Consider the following 18,930-nt stretch of genomic DNA (forward strand, 5'->3'; position numbering starts at 1 on the left):
GCAGTAGCTGTTGTATCAGTTTTAGCTGTTGTAGCTCTAGTTGAAGAAGTGGTAGCAGTTGTAGTTACCGTTGTATCAGTTTTAGCTGTTGTAGCTCTAGTTGAAGAAGTGGTAGCAGTTGTAGTAACCGTTGTATCAGTTTTAGCTGTTGTAGCTCTTGTTGAAGAAGTAGTAGCAGTTGTAGTTACCGTTGTATCAGTTTTAGCTGTTGTAGCTCTAGTTGAAGAAGTTGTAGCAGTTGTAGTAACCGTTGTATCAGTTTTAGCTTTTGTAGCTCTTGTTGAAGAAGTAGTAGCAGCAGTAGCTGTTGTATCAGTTTTAGCTGTTGTAGCTCTAGTTGAAGAAGTAGTAGCAGTTGTAGTAACCGTTGTATCAGTTTTAGCTGTTGTAGCTCTAGTTGAAGAAGTGGTAGCAGTTGTAGTAACCGTTGTATCAGTTTGAGCTGTTGTAGCTCTTGTTGAAGAAGTGGCAGCAGTTGTAGTAACCGTTGTATCAGTTTAAGCTGTTGTAGCTCTAGGTGAAGAAGTAGTAACAGTTGTAGTAACCGTTGTATCAGTTTAAGCTGTTGTAGCTCTAGGTGAAGAAGTAGTAGCAGTTGTAGTTACCGTTGTATCAGTTTTAGCTGTTGTAGCTCTAGGTGAAGAAGTAGCAGCAGTTGTAGTAACCGTTGTATCAGTTTTAGCTGTTGTAGCTCTTGTTGAAGAAGTGGTAGCAGTTGTAGTAACCGTTGTATCAGTTTAAGCTATTGTAGCTCTAGGTGAAGAAGTAGTAGCAGTTGTAGTAACCGTTGTATCAGTTTTATCTGTTGTAGCTCTAGTTGAAGAAGTTGTAGCAGCAGTAGCTGTTGTATCAGTTTTAGCTGTTGTAGATCTAGTTGAAGAAGTAGTAGCAGTTGTAGTTACCGTTGTATCAGTTTTAGCTGTTGTAGCTCTAGTTGAAGAAGTAGTAGCAATTGTACTAACCGTTGTATCAGTTTTAGCGGTTGTAGCTCTAGTTGATGAAGTTGTAGCAGTTGTAGTAACCGTTGTATCAGTTTTAGCTTTTGTAGCTCTTGTTGAAGAAGTAGTAGCAGCAGTAGCTGTTGTATCAGTTTTAGCTGTTGTAGCTCTAGTTGAAGAAGTAGCAGCAGTTGTAGTAACCGTTGTATCAGTTTTAGCTGTTGTAGTTCTAGTTGAAGAAGTTGTAGCAGTTGTAGTAACCGTTGTATCAGTTTTAGCTGTTGTAGCTCTAGTTGAAGAAGTTGTAGCAGTTGTAGTAACCGTTGTATCAGTTTTAGCTGTTGTAGCTCTAGTTGAAGAAGTAGCAGCAGTTGTAGTAACCGTTGTATCAGTTTTAGCTGTTGTAGCTCTAGTTGAAGAAGTAGCAGCAGTTGTAGTAACCGTTGTATCAGTTTAAGCTGTTGTAGCTCTAGTTGAAGAAGTTGTAGCAGTTGTAGTAACCGTTGTATCAGTTTGAGCTGTTGTAGCTCTAGTTGAAGAAGTAGTATCAGTTGTAGTAACCGTTGTATCAGTTTTATCTGTTGTAGCTCTAGTTGAAGAAGCGACAGTGAACGCAGTTTATCTTTCAAAGGCAAAAAATGTATATCTCATCTCAAAGTGTTAATGGCGAAGCTGCTTTTCCTGCTGATCTTGATGCCAATGTTGAGGTCGTGGGAATGTGGTTACAGCAAATACGACGATGATGATTGAGATGATGTTAATGACGATGATCGTGATGCTTCTGATGATATTGGTAGTCATGGTGACAATGGTGGTGACGATAATGATGTCGATCATGGTGTCTGTGATGTTGATGATGCCGCTGATTTTGATAATGGTGGTGACGACGACGGTGTCGAGGATAATGATGTTGATTATCATCATCATTATCATCAGCAGCAGCGTCTTCACCATCATTCCTTTTTTGATATGACGAATAAAACTATATATTGACGACGACGACGATGATGATGATGATGATGATGATGATGATGATGATGATGATGATGATGATTTAGAGATGATCATCTTAAGTACAGTTTACTTGTTGAAAAACTGACAGACAACATCCATGTTCTTTGTTCAATAGTACACCAGTCTACCCAGTACAAAGCAGCAGTGCGGTGACCACTCACAAGCTACGGTTGTTTCATCCATGATAAATGTACTTTCGATGAATAACGCCGTTTTGGTCTTGCTGCTTGACCTTAGCCTTAGGTTGTGTGATGACAAACCGAAAACAAATATCATACATTAAGTGTTTGTTTTAGTTGAACAAAATGTTTAATTTTCCAGCTCAAAACAAACAAATCATACTGTCTACACGCTCTTTTACAGCTTGACAAACATGTGTTTTCCGCTGCAAACAACAGCACAATACGCGTAACAGAGGCCATTATATTCCTTTCTCTTCAATAAGGGGCGCCGCAACTCAAGCATGGCAGATACATATTTTTCCGTAAACTCATTAAATATGTAAACAACTCCCTTTCCACGGGAGGTTTGTTGCCAACCAATAGCACCCCAGAAAACTTGCTTGCAAATCATAATGGCTGTGGTATCAGGTTGCCGATTTGAGCTTTACGGGCCTAGCGAGAGAGATCGCCCGTTCAGTCAAGCCACAGTCACGGGTTGGAACGGCGCTTGCTTTACCGGCGTAAGACGGAGGAAGGCTTCGCTCGACTCACGGAGTTAGCCGACGTTCGATATCAACACACCGGCAACGTTGAACCAGCATCAGTGTTGTGAGCGACTACTGCAGCGATGAATGTGTGGAGGAAGATCTTGATTCTATTTCTCCATGGAAGTTTACTCTACGTTGTGTGCAAAGGTGAGTACAGTTTCTATTTAATAGACGTGTGTGATGGTGCACGGCAGTCTCTGCTTGACTTGTGTTGTTTGCAAAGACGGGCCACACTATCGGGGTTGTTAATTCAGCGACGTGTTCTGCGGCCTGGTCGGCCTTTGTTAGTTTACAGTAACGTTTAAATGAGTTGCTAGGAATTAGATTTTGATGAGGTGACTTCATCAATTGAATGAAGAGGCTTGACAAGCGAGCGAGGTATACAGTTGATGATAAGGTTCTGTAAGCGTCGTCCTTGCAGAGAAACGGGGCTATCAGATGTGTTTGGAATGATGTTCCAGTACATGGTGCTATTGATTCCAGCTTAATGGCAACATTCCACAGAAGCCAATTCATCTATAAATTCAAATTTGAATAACACAGGAAGCGCAAAATACAGGTGTTTTCGTTAGAATCCGGACTTGTCATTGTCACGGGCGATGAATTGAACGTTGTCATTTTGATTTATGGGGTTGTAGATTTCGGAAATTGACACCACACATAATCCCGGGTTAGTCACGTTGTCTGTGAGGTGACCTACATGGGTACGAACACATCATAAATGTGAACACGGTCAAGATAGGTGTTGACCCCACCCCCGCGACCAGGGGTGATATTGAGGGTGAGACAAGGCCATCACGTGCACGTCCCTCCCTTCAAGCCCGGGGGTCTGGAGTCAGAGCGCATATTCCGAAACACCTTGCTTTGTTTACAATAACCCGTCCTATCAATTTCTCTGCGTAATGTGCTGTATGTATAACAGGGAGTCGTGCCGTTTCACAAAGGACAGTATAAAGTCAGACAGGCTTTTAGCCTAGGGACGCGAAGGACATTAAAGAGTTTAGAACCGTGTTTGTTTTGGGGATCGGGAACGTGCTCGTATCGACTCCCGTCTTTATATCGCCTGTGTAAAACCTTGTTCATTCCTTGCGCTTTATTCTGACTGCAGCGGTTTGAAGAAGGGGCCAACGAGATAGAACCCACCCCACCCCCCTCCCCCCCGAAACTCGCTCCCTCCGAGATGGCCACCGCTGATAAGACCTGGGATAATACACACCATACATATAACCGCCATTCTGTATTGTTTAAGCCTAGTTTGCACCAGTGTCAAGTTCGCTCTTTTCCCAGTGACGATGGCTTCCCGACACAAGGGCTTGTTTTCACCTTGTCTATTTCAACAGCAATGCATGTCAAAACGAAAAATGTCATCAGTTTCCAGTTTAAACCATGTCTATTTCGGTCTCCACACTTCCGATCATGATCGATTGTTTGAAACGTGTGCCTATTTCTTGTCTGACTTCGTTCTGGTATTGATCGGAACATCTCTATTGATTCTACCTGTGACTGCCACGGGGCATATAATGAAGTTGTTTAGATAATTGTTTCTAAATAGCTTATGTATATTTTAAGTCATTTTCCTCGCTGTTATTCAAATCTGCTATATTCTAACATTAATGCACACTGTCCTTTAAGCCTGATATAGTTTGTTTCAGAACGAAATATACTGAATATTCTAAACAAAACGGAGTTAAATAACCTACCCCCCAAAAAACACAACCAAAAACCATGTAAAACCGAAAGTAAACACGTGTAAGTTGTGATGGTGTTTTGCAGGCATATGTAAGTATATTTCTATCCTCTCCGTGTCGACCTCACGTGGTATATAACTTAAAATGTGATGCAAGTTCTCTTTTGATTATTTCGATTTCCTTATCAACAATAATTCAATGTCATACAATTCCACGTTTTTCATTCAAAACAACACCTCTCTTGTGTGGGTTATGTCTGAGTTTATTTATCATAAATGTGTATAAGATAAAATATAGTTATTGCATAAATGACAAATTTCTATTAAGTTTGTCCACAAGTTAACGTCTCGATCAGCGATGTGGATGTGACGCTGATTGAGATGAAGTATGAACGATGTACATTTCACAAGCAAGTGCGACCTGTTAACTCGCCCAATGTTGTTCATGTCTAAAACACAACTTCCCTTCTAGATATCGATTTTAGTATAAATATAGCTGTATTCTATCTCTAAGCTGACTAGGGCTTTTAGATGGATTAGCACTAGTTCTGTATCGATGCAAAATGTTCGTCCCAAATGGTGCCAAGGGATGAAACACGTGTTCAGTCAATATACATAAAATATAAGCGTCTAAAATATGAATATTATACTACACAACGTGTAAGTCCGTGCTGGTGAATTACGATTTTGTAGTGACAATATTCCGCGACTTAGATATGTATATATTTAAATTAATCCTCACATCAATCATATGTTGTGCTAACGTAAATAAGGACACTATATGTGGTAAACAGTTTAAGCATTCAGACTTAAATAGCTCATTATACAACTGCTGAAAAAAACCCGATATATTTCCATGAACAATTGCATGTTGCAAGGCATTTTCGTACCCCATAACCTTTTTGAATTATTTCTGCAGGGATTTCTTATCAGCTGTTTCCTTGAAAAAATTATTAGCGTAAAAATGTCAGCCTTGCGGCCATGAGAAGACTGGAAGACGATGAAACAATACGCTATATCATTGTGCTCTGGAACAGAGAGAGTTTTTACCCACATTTACCAGATTATATACGTCACTTTTACTTTTTCTGAGCCGAATCTATGATGTTGTAACACATGCTCCTCTCCGTCAAACCGATGCCAGCTTTCAGGAGTTCCAAGTTGTGATAATCTGAAATATAACGGTGAAATATTTAGCCCACTTTGGAAAGACTTTCGGCAAAGCAATATCACATATTATGAATTTCCCGTCATATTTAACGTTGTGTGCTGATGGAAGGCAGCAAAATTCACTGTATATCACACGGCCTATAATTGTGCGTTGTTTGGTAGGAAGACTGAGCAAGTATGGTTTTACGCCACTTTTAGCAATATTCTAGCAATATCACGGTGGGGGACACCAGAAATGGACTTCACACATTGTACCCATGTGGGGAATCGAACCCGGGTCTTCGGCGTGACGAGCGAACGCTTTAACCACTAGGCTACCCGACCACCCCTGACAGGAAAAAGTATCACAATATATCACACGATCCCTAATCAATCCAGTTTGAACCAGACAACCCGGTGGTTGATAAACTGAGCAACGGCCCTCGCCTTGAGGTACAGTCGTATCTACATGGTATTAGGGATCAACTCGCATGTCGACCCCTGTTCGTACACACATAGTATTGTTCTAGGCACTGCGTATATCAAAGTATTTTGTCTGTAGATACTAACTTACTTAACTTTAAAAACACAAACAATTAGTCTGACACGACCTATTAATTATTGATTCTTAAGCAGGGAGTTCTCAGAACAAAATTCGTTTGCTTTGCGACTTTGAAAAAAAACGATCTTACCTTTGCCCAACGCCACATGAAATGATACAAACTAAGGTACTTAATATTTCACGACGTTATTTATGTTTGAAAAAATGTTATATCTTTCAGAAATAGCTACGATCTGTAAACCATGAACACAAAAGCAGCGTTCGTAGTCAAATCGAATGTGAACACATTATCCTAACAACCTATGCTATTTATAAAGGAAATGTGTTAATGGCAATTGCCATCTCCCAGAACCTAACCGCGGCCAAGCTACCGTCATGGGATATACTAATCTTGTTGAACAATCTCAAGCCTTTTGTTTAACACCGGAGCTGGGTCGAACCTTGAAGGGCTTATTAGCCGAGTTTGCGTGTCTGAAATAATTTGCCACGCTGAAATAAACTGCCAAATTGCCAAGTATGGAAGGAAAATAGTAGCTGTGCCTCGGAAACCTTGTAACAAAGAGAAAGGGGAACGAGAATAAAGGCTTGGGAATAATGGGGCAAGAAACACCGCCTAAACACTATAATAACAAGACAAACACAGTCCATTCAGGAGCGACCGTGGTGTAATAAGGAGTCGCCACGAAACATGTATTGTTGGGTCAGGTACAAACTCAACTGATCAATTATGGCCACCAAGAAACGGTGTGCGTTTAATGTTTGAAAACTAAAAGCACAATTTGAGTTAGATTTTTTCAAAGATTTTTTTGTGGAGATTGTTCAATAGGTTATTGTTTGTTAAGTGATGAGAGGAAATGTGTGTTGACTTTACAAGAGAAAATTCGACTGCAAATATTAGTTTAATCGGGTGATCGGTTGAGAAGTAATTAGCCATTACTGGCATTGTTAAATAACAACTAGGGTTTAAAAGTTTCTCGATTATGGCAACTGGTTGGAGTAAATTATACGGTTTGAGTGACAACTAATTATATGTACATGTGCTTGTAGAGGACTATTTTTTAATATTGTAAAGGTAAGGAAAATAATCTAAATAGTCTCAACACTGCTAATCTATTTCTATAAAATCTTTAACAAAATTCATGAACTTGAGAAGAAAAAGGCAATGACGGTTTCTAAATATAAATGAAATGTTTACGGTCAATTATTGACGTTTTGCTTTTATTAGATACATATCGTTATCTAGTCTCCAATGTCGACTGTATGTCTGTTTCACATGAAGCCAGGGGGCTTCCGCTTTATCATAAGGCGGCTTGGCAGTTTGTTATATACGACCATGTTTAAGTTGTTAATTGCTTGTCATTTTCAATGATGGATCTCAGTGCCCTTGTTAATAAGCTTTTATATTCAGGGCAAATATTTGCATTCCTCCCGTGGGTTAAACGTCAATACACACCTTTCTGGTCAGAAATAACTCGCCGGTGGAGAAACTAAACTAAGAAAGTCATATTGTGAAAGACATGTCTGCAGTAGCGTGTCTTATGTCAAGCAATTAGCGTTGTACTTGGTGATTTGAGGTACACATTTCACCACGTGGTGAAGTGAACATTGCGAGTAGATCGTGTTTGCTGGCGTTCCTATAGCATATCATTCGATAGGACGTCGTAGACTACTTGTTGACTTTCAATACGGATCTTTTGAGAGGAATTTGGACATGAGGCTTCGCTTTAACGCTAAGTCAATAAACTTCTCTTCAAATCAGATTTGTAAGTAGTTGTCAAGTCTGACAGTAATGGCAGTAAATAAATGTATATTCAGCGCCAGGACAGCGGAAATGACTTGAGTGTAGGAACATGATCAAATTCAATATTAGATTTGAGATATTAAGGCAAAATGTGGAATGATTACTCTTAATGTTTTCTACTCGAGTTAAATAAGATACCGTCTTTTGAACAAGTGGGTTTTCAGACCATTCGAAATCGCAAACAAATGGGTTCAATATTTTTTTTCATTTTTTTTATACATTGAGCAAATAAGTCGAGTTATAGTCCGATCCGTCAGGCGCCTAGCGAGGCCTGCGTTCACAGTCTACCTCTATCGACGGTTACTATCCCCAGTACCTCTATCTACTCATTTTCCTCACACGTCCCTAATTTTACCTCCACGGTTCAGTGGCAATGAACCGGCCCTGTTGCAGAGTCGACATTTGATCTCAATTATGAAGGGTTTATATGCGTTCCCTTCAAGGAACACCGTGCACTTGGTCGTGCCCCCACGAAAGATACGCTTGCCCCTATTAACGGGTTTAATTATGTATATCGGGATTAGGATAGCCATTTCGTTTCCAGAATATTGTCAAGTCGAATCGTGGCGCTGTACTCATTCGAAGTTGTTTGAATACATGTGGGTTTTTTTATTCAAGACGGACGTCAAAATGTCGCGCCTCTCAATTAACCATTTACAAATGGCAGACGCAGTTATATATTGTTGAGTCTCTGCTGGACAATATCAATTTAAACATCAGCGTGGGAGTGAACGTGAAGTGGATTACAATGTGCTCATTCTATAAAATGTCTTTTTCATCAACATTGCGACAGATAGTTCTCTCTAATTAAGACATTAAACCAAGGGTTTATAGAAGCCCAGCTGGACTACCTTGTCCAATGAGATATCGTCATTTGGTGTACAATAATATCTCGATAGATAAGAAAACATAAAGGTTTATGGATTACAGCTTCTGAGTATTGCATTTAGCCACGTTTCGATGTAGATTCTTACGCCATTTACAAGCTGGAGTACACAAGAGTACGCATTAACGGGGTTAGATTGTATTCGGTGAATAACCTGATACACGTCTCGTCCACTTTTAACAGGTTTGTGCCATTTAACCTGCCATTTCGTGACCACGTGACTACAACATCGAGGGTAGGGGTACACTTCTGTCAAATATATGAGAACCCACATTATGAGGTCAGTTTGTTTATTTGGTTAACACCGCACCGCACTATTCGAGCACTATGGCGTATATATGTGTGGAAATAATAAAGTCTGGATCCTTTAATTGACATCATGAGCATCGATCTACCCAACTGGGATACAATGACATGCATCTACCAAGTCTGCGAGCCTGACCACCCGATCCCGTTAGTCGCCTCTTACGACAAGCAGAGTCGCCTTTTTCGGCAAGCATGGAAAAGCTGTAAAATTGCTAAATGCAGCGTAGAAAACTCACAATCCCAGCATGTTTTTTCACACGTATATCCACATTTGAGTAAGGTGAATATTTCGCGTTCCTTGACTCCAAATATACGTCCATATCCGGCTCTAACGAATTCGGATAAACCGAATGGTCGCCTACTTTAAATGCACTATTAACGTGTGATTTGTGTACACACTGAAAAATATTTCTTGTAATTCATAGACTTATAATTAGTCTCTTAATTCAAAGTATTTTAAGATTTACATTTAATATATAATAGAAAGGAGCACAGCTTCGTATAAAGAATATAGACTTGCAAAAGATTTCCTTGGGAGTTTTCGCGATATTTTTGTGGAAGGGTCTGTGTGATGTGAAGGGCCTTCACTACACCCACAGTGAAATTGTTTATAGTGGAATATTTTGTTGTTACCGCATCTCCAAGTTATCCATCGAATACAGTCTAACCCTGTTAATCCGTACCCTTGTCGAGACACCCCGGGGCTGGTGGATCCGCTATACTGATACAGCACGTGATTCGTTTATCCGGGAATGCGTTAAACCCGACTCTTTTACTAAAAGTAGAACCGATTGATTTAACCAGGTTTCATTGTATACGAATTAAATATAACCTAGATCTGTATTCAATCAATTGTCGGGCTTACCCATTTCAGGAGTCTTGTAAAAAGGGGTTGCCTGAAACTCGTGCGTGACCCACAATGTGTTCATGCTTCGTGTCTTAGACAGAAAAATAAAAGAAATCGGGCGGTTAAATGGAGTGACTACCGATTGTATATTTTACAGGTCCAGTCTAAACCCACCCAAGGGGGCAATGAACTCAACAGCGTTAAACAAGCTGATACATAAGTGTGGTGGTGCGATGGACTTAATCGGCGTTCAGGGAGATATAATATAAATGACTGTAATAAAATACATTTGGGATTTGTCTGACAAATTCTTTTAAGTTTTTACCCTTGTTAATGACGCAATGTACGCAAATCGGTAGTGGCTTGACCATAATTATTTCACTGAATGTTGATATTATTATAGTTAAGCCGGCATGTAAACATGTCAGCATTGATTGGCAAAATATTCTATATGGGTGAACGGTGCTCTGCACAGGACTCTGAGTGGAGAAGAATGTTGTCAATAGTTTGACAAGGAAAAGATCCCTTGCATATTTATGTGCGTAGGTTTAATGTCGTGTTTGGTTCCATGAGTGCATAACGAAGGAGGGATGTGATTGATTGGGCGTGTTTGTATCATGATTGAAAGCAAGATGCTATAGTTGATAGGTGTCATGTTGATGTCGGTGTTAATAAGGCTGACAGACTGAGCGGCACCTAGCAACGACAGTCGGAAACTGCTTGTACCAAACCGGTGGTAAATATGGTTGTCACAAGGACATACTTAAAAACCTGAGGTGGGCGGGGTCTTGGGCCTTGGGTTGGGTCTTGATTTGGGGTCATCGGCTTGAGTCTTCAATTTAGATCATGGGTTGGGATCTTGGATTGGGGTCATGAGCTGGGATCTTGAATGGGGGTCATGGGCTGGGATCTTGAATTGGGGTCTTGAGCTGGAATCTTGAATTGAGGTCATGAGCGGGGATCTTGAATTGAGGTCATGAGCTGGGATCTTGGATTGGGGTCATGAGCTGGGATCTTGAATTGGGGTCATGAGCTGGGATCTTGAATTGGGGTCATGATCTGGGATCTTGAATTGGGGTCATGAGCTGGGATCTTGAATTGGGGTCATGAGCTGGGATCTAGAATTGGGACCATGGAGTTGTTTTGGATAACCACATATGATCCGGTTCCAGCCACTTAACCACATAAGCACAGACACCTCGGGACAAACGGAGACAAATTCGAAATTAAACCATATCTGAAAGTAACCACCACATAAGAACGCCGTAAAGTAGTTACATGCCTGAGACGCAGTGCTCACGACTTTCAGAGTGAGAGAGGAAGATACTTAAACACCTGTGATATTAATGAAATAGAAGATGAGGAACATGTCCTGCTGCAGAGTCCTCTCTACAAAGACCTGAGACAGGAACTACAATCATCACCCGCTTTAGCTATGCACCCACCCAATAACATTTATATACTACTAAATCCACCATTTACAAAATGTTCATGCAAAGAAAATCTGCATCTCCTCTCGGAGCCTTAATGTCTGTAGTCCAATGTGTATATCAGAGTTTATAACTTTTCATTGCAACTAGTCACGTTCACGCTTTGCCCCTGTTTGTGTTTAAGACGAAATCTTCTTCTATGGTTTCTGTCTGAAAGTGAGAATGACGAGGTGGCTTACAAGCTCATGTAGATATATCTGTGGGACATAGGTAGATATTGTCTCAGGCTGCCAGAACCGTCACCGTTAGTCAAAAGTTAAAAATTGGGTCTTCACTGTTTATCCGTAAAATTTAATCGGGTTCTTTTTTTTAAGCTTATGTTTTTCATGGTGATGATGAAGACTGTGATGATAATATCCGCCATATTGGTGTGTAATTCGACCACGTGACCACGTTGCATGTTGTTTTCCTACCACTACTACTTATTGTAAAAGAGTTCCTTTTATACCGAAATGACATCCGTCAACCGTGTTTCGCATATACGCACTGTAAAATCATGTTGGCAGAACACGACACTAAAGACCCACTCAAAACGCATTTTAACCTATCAAAATTTAACTGGTTTGCGAGCGCCGGTGATGGAGGGGTGGTTGAGATGCTATTAGATAAGCTTCTCCCAAACATGCGACTAACAGCCCGGTAAAAGCGCCCCAGGCCTCAAGGCGGGAGCAGTCATACTCTGATAGATAATTTCTACTATTTTCGTATTTTCCCAGCAATTACATGGTATTGTGCAACTCAATGGCGCCGCTTGTATTGTACCTCGGGCAAATTTGACATTCTGTACTAAAACATATTGGCAAGATAAGATCGCCAACGTCTGTCTACAGTTACTGCGCCTCTGCTTGGCTGAATTCGGAAGAGCAGACGATAATTTAGACCGGAAACGCCGCCATCTTGACTCGGTTGTGCTATAATTCAGTCTAGCGATCTTTATCAATATTATGAAATCCACTGAAGTACCCTTGTCTAATTAAATAATATTTGCCAGTGGCGCCTATTAGGAGTTTGATAGCTTGGTGCCTCACCATTCCCACGTTGGTGGAAGGTGGCTGCAGTGTACCGACATGAAAAACGTCACCGGCATGGCGACTAATGGACGTCAGCCTGCTTAGAGGGAATTTAGAATCTACAATCAACGGATTGACTTGCAATACAAATGTCAGAGTTTCGTGGATTGCTGTTCACGAGGAACTATCACTATGCAGTTAGTGTTTAGGGATACATTACCGCCGATATGTCCTCCATTGGTGCCCTGTCATTTGTCTAAAACAGAGACATTTAATTTTGCAATCGACCATTAAGATATTCAATACGACTTCAAACATGCTGCAATCTCCATTTCCTGTTACTACACGAATATTTGCTCACGAACGCGCTTTCAAATTTCGATATATTTGCGAAAATTTGTAGTGAATTTTTAATGAATCAGTCCGGGCCCATCCTCGTTGATGCAGGGTATTACATTTCAGTTGTATTATGGTAAATATCCTGGAACGTTTGCTACCATAGCATTGTTTGGGAAGGGACGTCACACTCTCCATCTCTCCTGTCAGAGGGGTGATGGGGTAGCCTAGTAGTTAAGGCTTTCGCTTTCAGGCCGAACATCCGGGGTCGATTCCCCACTTGTGTTAAGACCATTGTTGGTCGTCTCCCCGCCGTGATATAGCTGGAATATTGCTAAAAGCGGCGTAAAACTCTTCTCACTCCTATCTAAAGTTTCCACAGAATTTCTTTCGCACACAAATGTTATTTGATGGACGTTTATTCTTAGAGTCTTGTCATTCGATTCGAACTCAAAACATTTATGAAAGGAATTTGTATTTAAATTTTCAGATATTATCGACCATTTACGTTTTAAATACAACTTCAAATTTCCCCACTATGTTTATGTGCGAGAGGTGCACTCAACTCGAAGATCTAATAGCGAATGGAAACTTCATCCTCCTCCATGCCCCATCATCCGGGGTAGAATAGATCTTCAGCAACCCATTCTCGTCATACAAGGCGTCTATGCTTGTCGTAAGAGGCGACTAACGGGATCGGGTGGTCAGGCTCGCTGACTTGGTTGATTCATGTCATCGTATCCCAAATGCGTGGGTCGATGCTAAGATGTCAATCACTGGATTGTCTCGATTATTCAATTATCACCATAAACAAATAAGGAAATATATATTGGCAATTTTAGGTCGCGTATATTTCTCGATTTACTAGTATGCTACTGCGCATGCGTGGATGAGTGGCATCCGTCAGCGACCCCTGACCTTTACAAATATGACAGTGCAGGCTACACCGAGAGAGACTAACCAATATTGTACAACACGTCGACTTTAACATTCCGAACTAAACGTATCGTTTACATCACAGTACCAGCACAGCCACCACGATCAAAGCAAAGGACGAGTTGACGGGGCATGCTTGACAAGTATGGCACCCTTGACGGGCAATTATCATATCTGGGTATTTTCTGCCCTATTCCTTGGGTTTGAAAGCGTGTGTGACGATGGAAACTACACGTCCATACGTATGAATGATTAGTTATAAACCGTGTGATATATATGTATTAAATTATCACAACCCAGCGCCCACGTCTAACCCCCGTACATGCCAAGACGCCGTTCTATGGTAAATATGCTGTTTCACAGCCTTGATCGGCTACAAGAATTTAATCAAATAATTTTACTGTTCTTGCCAAATGTTAACAGATTCTGACTTTCTTTTGAACTTTCTCGCAAGGAAACAATAAATAAATATAATGAATACAACTAAATGTAATCATTTTTATGTTTTATAACTTACGATATGCACATTCTGATGCATCAAATATAGCTGAATATGCTCTAACGTTTGCAGAAAGCCGGCTTGAATACAAGCAAGCCCAACTAAACGTCTAGTTGTTGAAAGAACGAGACAAACGCACGTACGTTTATGTACCTGTTATTCTACCTATTCGCTCATCTACTGGACGACACGTGAAGATCCGGGGTAGAATATGGCTTCAGCAACCCATCTCGCCGTAAAAGGTGACTATGCTTGTCGTCGAAGGCGACTCACGGATCGGGTGATCAGGCTCGCTGACTTGGTTGATGCATGTCATCGTATCCCAATTGTGTGGATCGATGCTCATAATGTTATTCACTGGATTATCAGGTCCAGACTCGATTATTTACAGACCGCCGTCATATAGCTGGAATATATGCGGCGTTAAACAACAAACAAACAAATATCTACTGGACTAGGTCTCTGTTGTTTAAAACAGAATCTGTAACTATTGAGAGTATCAGTCCTTAAAGTTTAAAATCTCACAGCCCATTGTCGAGTTAATGACCTGAATTATTAGAAAGGTCAGCGATTTGTTTACTGTGTGCGTTTCTTGTTGACCGCTCCGGCCATACTTGTTTGCTGTAGCGTGAAATGGCCACGAAGTCCGTCATGCCGGAACCATTGATGTCGTTTGACTCGAGAAAAGGCGAGATTAGCTTTGTTCTCTAAATTATTCAAGATATGTGTTCCACGAATATTTCTTAAATCTCTCTTGATATGTTCAGACACTTTACCGCAATTTATGACGCTATTATTTCAGACTGTCCCCACACACGGGAACTCTACGTCTTATCAACCCATTGTTATAAACAATTCAAAGTTTTCAACAATGTACATATATTGTGGTTAATGTCAACATGTTGATATTCTTGCATTAACATATTTTTTCTAAAATGCACAAGGAAAAACAATGTACATTTAAGTGAGTGAATATTGTTTGACGCCGGTTTTAGCAATATTCCAGCAATATCACGGCAGATACACCACAAACGGACTTCACACATTGTACCCATGTGGCACTGTTTGTAGAAATATATGTTAGTTAAGATTCAAACTGTTTAAACACGTTGTAAGGGTCCACAAACATGTGTTGTGTTGATAGTTTTAAATAATAGCCTTGTCTACTTTTTGTTTCCGCAGTGCAATGTTCTTGTAACGCAAGTCAACGGTGAATGTTCATTTTGTTGTGTTTATTCATCCGTGACAACAAACATACGTCCTTAGCGTCGTCAGTCACTTAAAAGCTCCGTTACCCGTGTCTGCTCCGTCGATACACCACCAAATCAAGTGGGTTCTAAAGAGGCCTAATTTTCCAGGCCTTCGATAGGGCTATTCACAATGTATTAGCTGTGTCTGAGAGAATAGACTTGGGCACAGACCCCTTGCTGGGTCCGTATTATAAAACGTCTTTTGACGCCATATTGACGCCGATCCCGCAGCAAAACTGTCGTCTGTCTGCGCATGACTGATTCGCAAAAATTCGGTTGCGATATGGCGATTGTGATCAATTGTTTGTTTTAAACGAGGAACCACTTCATGTAGGGTTATTTTAAGATTTTGTTACTAACGAATTGTCTTTTTACATTATTTCATCTTACGAATATAATGTATAAGATGTATTCAACAGAGCGAGAGGTAAAGCGGGTGAATTTATGAAACCGAACGTCAGGGATTTGGTCGATTCGCTACAACTCATCTGTGTTTATTTGTCATCAGTGAAACTGGGATTTTGCGTTCGGTGGAAGCCACTCCGTGCCGACATTCTGGCCGTGTCGAGTTCGCTGACTACGTCTCCATACTGAGAACAGTCCCTGATATCTCTGAAATCTTTTTAGCATTTATATTTTATTTTCAGCGTAAATCATTCCAATTCTGTCATGTTTTTCTTTGAGTTGTCGCCATACAGCGTGATGGTTGATCGTGACCTCCTAGCTGGTATCGGGAATTGTACTACATGTTAAACAAACGAAACAAACAAAATTGTCATTATTGAAACACGACCAATGTACTCCACTTTTCACCCCCTCTCTCTTCCTCTCCCCTCTCTCATTCTCCCTCCATCTCTCTCTTTCTTTCTCTCTCTCCACCTCTCTCCCCTCCCTCCATCTCTCTCTTTCTTTCTCTCTCTCCACCTATGTCCATCTCTCTCTTTCTTTCTCTCTCTCCACCTCTCTCCCCTCCCTCCATCTCTCTCTTTCTTTCTCTCTCTCCACCTTTGTCCATCTCTCTCTTTCTTTCTCTCTCCCCTCTCTCCACCTCTCTCATACTCGCTCCATCTCTCTCTTTCTCCCTCCCCTCTTTCTCTTTCTTTCCCTCTCCCCTCTCTCTTTTTTCTCTCCCCCCTCTCTCTTTCTTTCTCTCCCTCTCTATCGCTCTCCACCCCATCTCTCCTTCTCTCGCTCACACACACACACATACACACACGGACAGAGAATATGTGTTTTGATTACAAAAAACTCATCTCAAACATGTCTATATTTTATTAATATACCCGATTCAACTAGGAAACCTACAACCATAATATCATAATAACCATCAAAACAAACGATTCATGTCCAGCCTGACCCAAGATGCACGAGTTCTTTCAAAATAATAAGAAGGAAAGTAATGTCTTTAGATCTACACTCAACTGTGTTTTGCACCGTTCACATTCCTACTCTGTATTAAATAAACATTAACAACCAAGCCTATAATCCATGACTGTCAAATTGTCATCATATCCCCACACGGATAAGGCGGAATTGAATATAATCACGCACCGTGTCCCAACCATCTAGTCCCGGTCGCCCAACACTAAAGCCAACCACTCAAATGGCAGGGCGGTGAAGTGGGACATTATTAACTCCAAGTCAATCGTTTCCTTGAAGTTGTGAATAGATTGCGGCCCAATAAATGTTCCCCGTATGCTAACTAAACGTTTCTTCCTAGTCTTGTACATTGTATATACTGCTCAAAAGAAGTTAAAGACACCCGATTCTTAATATTACTATGGTTAATTTGTCATGGCAAAGAACACCTATATTTTTAGATTACTGTAGTTAATCTGCCTTGGCATGACAGATTAACTACACGTGTAGTAAAGGTGTTTTTGAGGAGGATATGTTGAAATGTTTTGTTTTATTGCTTTATTCGAATATCATATAAGACGCTGTAAAGTTTATTGGTTAAGAAGTGACGTCAATATTTGTTTACGTTCATGGAGGTGGAAACGTAAACAACGGTGTGTAGCGGGTTTACGCAAAGTGGGGACACCGGTTTATAAATCCATAACAGTACGAAATCAGTGACATCGTAAAGTACAATAATGCAATCAAAGCCCCGCCCATTCTGTTATCAGCCAATCAAGAAACAGTAGTTTCTAAGTAGCCGTGGCCTAATTTATTTTTGTGATTATGGAAAAATAAACGCAAAAATATTGCTTGTTTAGTCAATCAAATGCCACGCTTGTAATTTATTTATTTAGGTTTGAATTTATTTGTATGTGTATGGTTTGCTATTGATATTCCTACGATGCTTAATCGGCTTGTCTGTGCCTCATTCGGTTGTTTAGTTTGTCGTATATAAAATATATGAACTTATTAAGTATATTTTGTAAGTAATAGTTTTGAATTACGTGTTTCTGCAACTTGTCTAATATCGCAAATTTCAAATTCACTTTGTCATGTCGTTTGTTTCTTTATGGAAATCAGTGGAGGCTTATTAAAGAATCTAAAACGCCAGTGAATAATCAGTCTCGATTATCTGCCGAAACAGATTCCATTGGTCGTCAAAGTCGAAACGCGGTGACTGTTGCATGAATGGATGGATCACTGAAAATCAGTGATGACACCAGGTGTTCGCGAAAAGGATAACTCATGTCCTGCTCCACGTCAGAACCCGCCACACACAATTTGCATAAAAGAGGAAGTGGTATTTGACCCATCGGCTGATTTGATGGTATATGTTTGACTTGAACAGAAATGTTTACCACACAAACTTCGAATAAGAACCACAAATAGCCCTTTATATTTCCCTTCAAAACAGGGATCAATACCAGCCTTGATTGTATTTTATTAGTCTAAAATATCATCCTATGTCTATGTGCATTGACACCACACACGATGTTTTGTTTATCATATAATTCTCCTTTGTTTTCGCAAAACAGCGTTCCATAACACTGATTAATGCAAGTGCTCCATTTTGGATGGTTTATGCATTAAGCCCCAGTCGCCCATGAAATGTAGAGCAATCGGAATTACATCCCCTCCGCTTCGTTTCCCGATGTTTTCTGAATGACATGAAGAAACATGTGTAACTCGATGTTGAAAGCCACGCTTCTGTGGGTAGAGTAAAAATATTGACTTTTCGTTTCGTTTCGTTTCCGTTAGGGGCAGCGATTACTAAAGTAAACACCGGCTTGTATAAACGAAACGAAACGATTACTTCCAATGACAACGCTTTGAGCTATCAATATTGTTTTGGGTCAATCTTTTTAGGGGAAACATGAAATGCCACCCCCTTTGTTATTCGATGTCGGTTTAACAGCCCCAGAAAATACTTGGATAATGATATGTTTTCTTCAACATAGGCTAGCTTGGGGGAACGTCTTTAGAGGCCGGAGTGCCTTTTACGTGGAATAATTTGTTTTATTGGAATATCAATATTTGGCTCCATTTGGTCTTTTGTATGTGAAGCGCAATTTGTAATCATCAGTTGCAGAAATTAGTTTTATTGAACGC

At 40.4% G+C, this 18,930-nt stretch overlaps 1 protein-coding gene across 1 annotated transcript in view; it reads left to right on the top strand.

Moving 5' to 3' along the window:
* Positions 1-2,614: 2,614 nt before the first annotated feature.
* The window catches only part of LOC139470015 (BMP and activin membrane-bound inhibitor homolog), a 44,399-nt gene continuing 28,083 nt past the window's right edge, over positions 2,615-18,930 (top strand). Inside the window, exon 1 of the mRNA XM_071252307.1 lies at positions 2,615-2,808. Within this exon, the coding sequence (XP_071108408.1) occupies positions 2,742-2,808 (67 nt within the window). The 5' untranslated portion in view covers positions 2,615-2,741. The remainder of the gene's footprint in view (positions 2,809-18,930) is intronic.

Source organism: Haliotis cracherodii, unplaced genomic scaffold (assembly GCF_022045235.1).
Source record: "Haliotis cracherodii isolate W230 unplaced genomic scaffold, xgHalCrac1.p SCAF_20, whole genome shotgun sequence".
NCBI lineage: Eukaryota > Metazoa > Mollusca > Gastropoda > Lepetellida > Haliotidae > Haliotis > Haliotis cracherodii.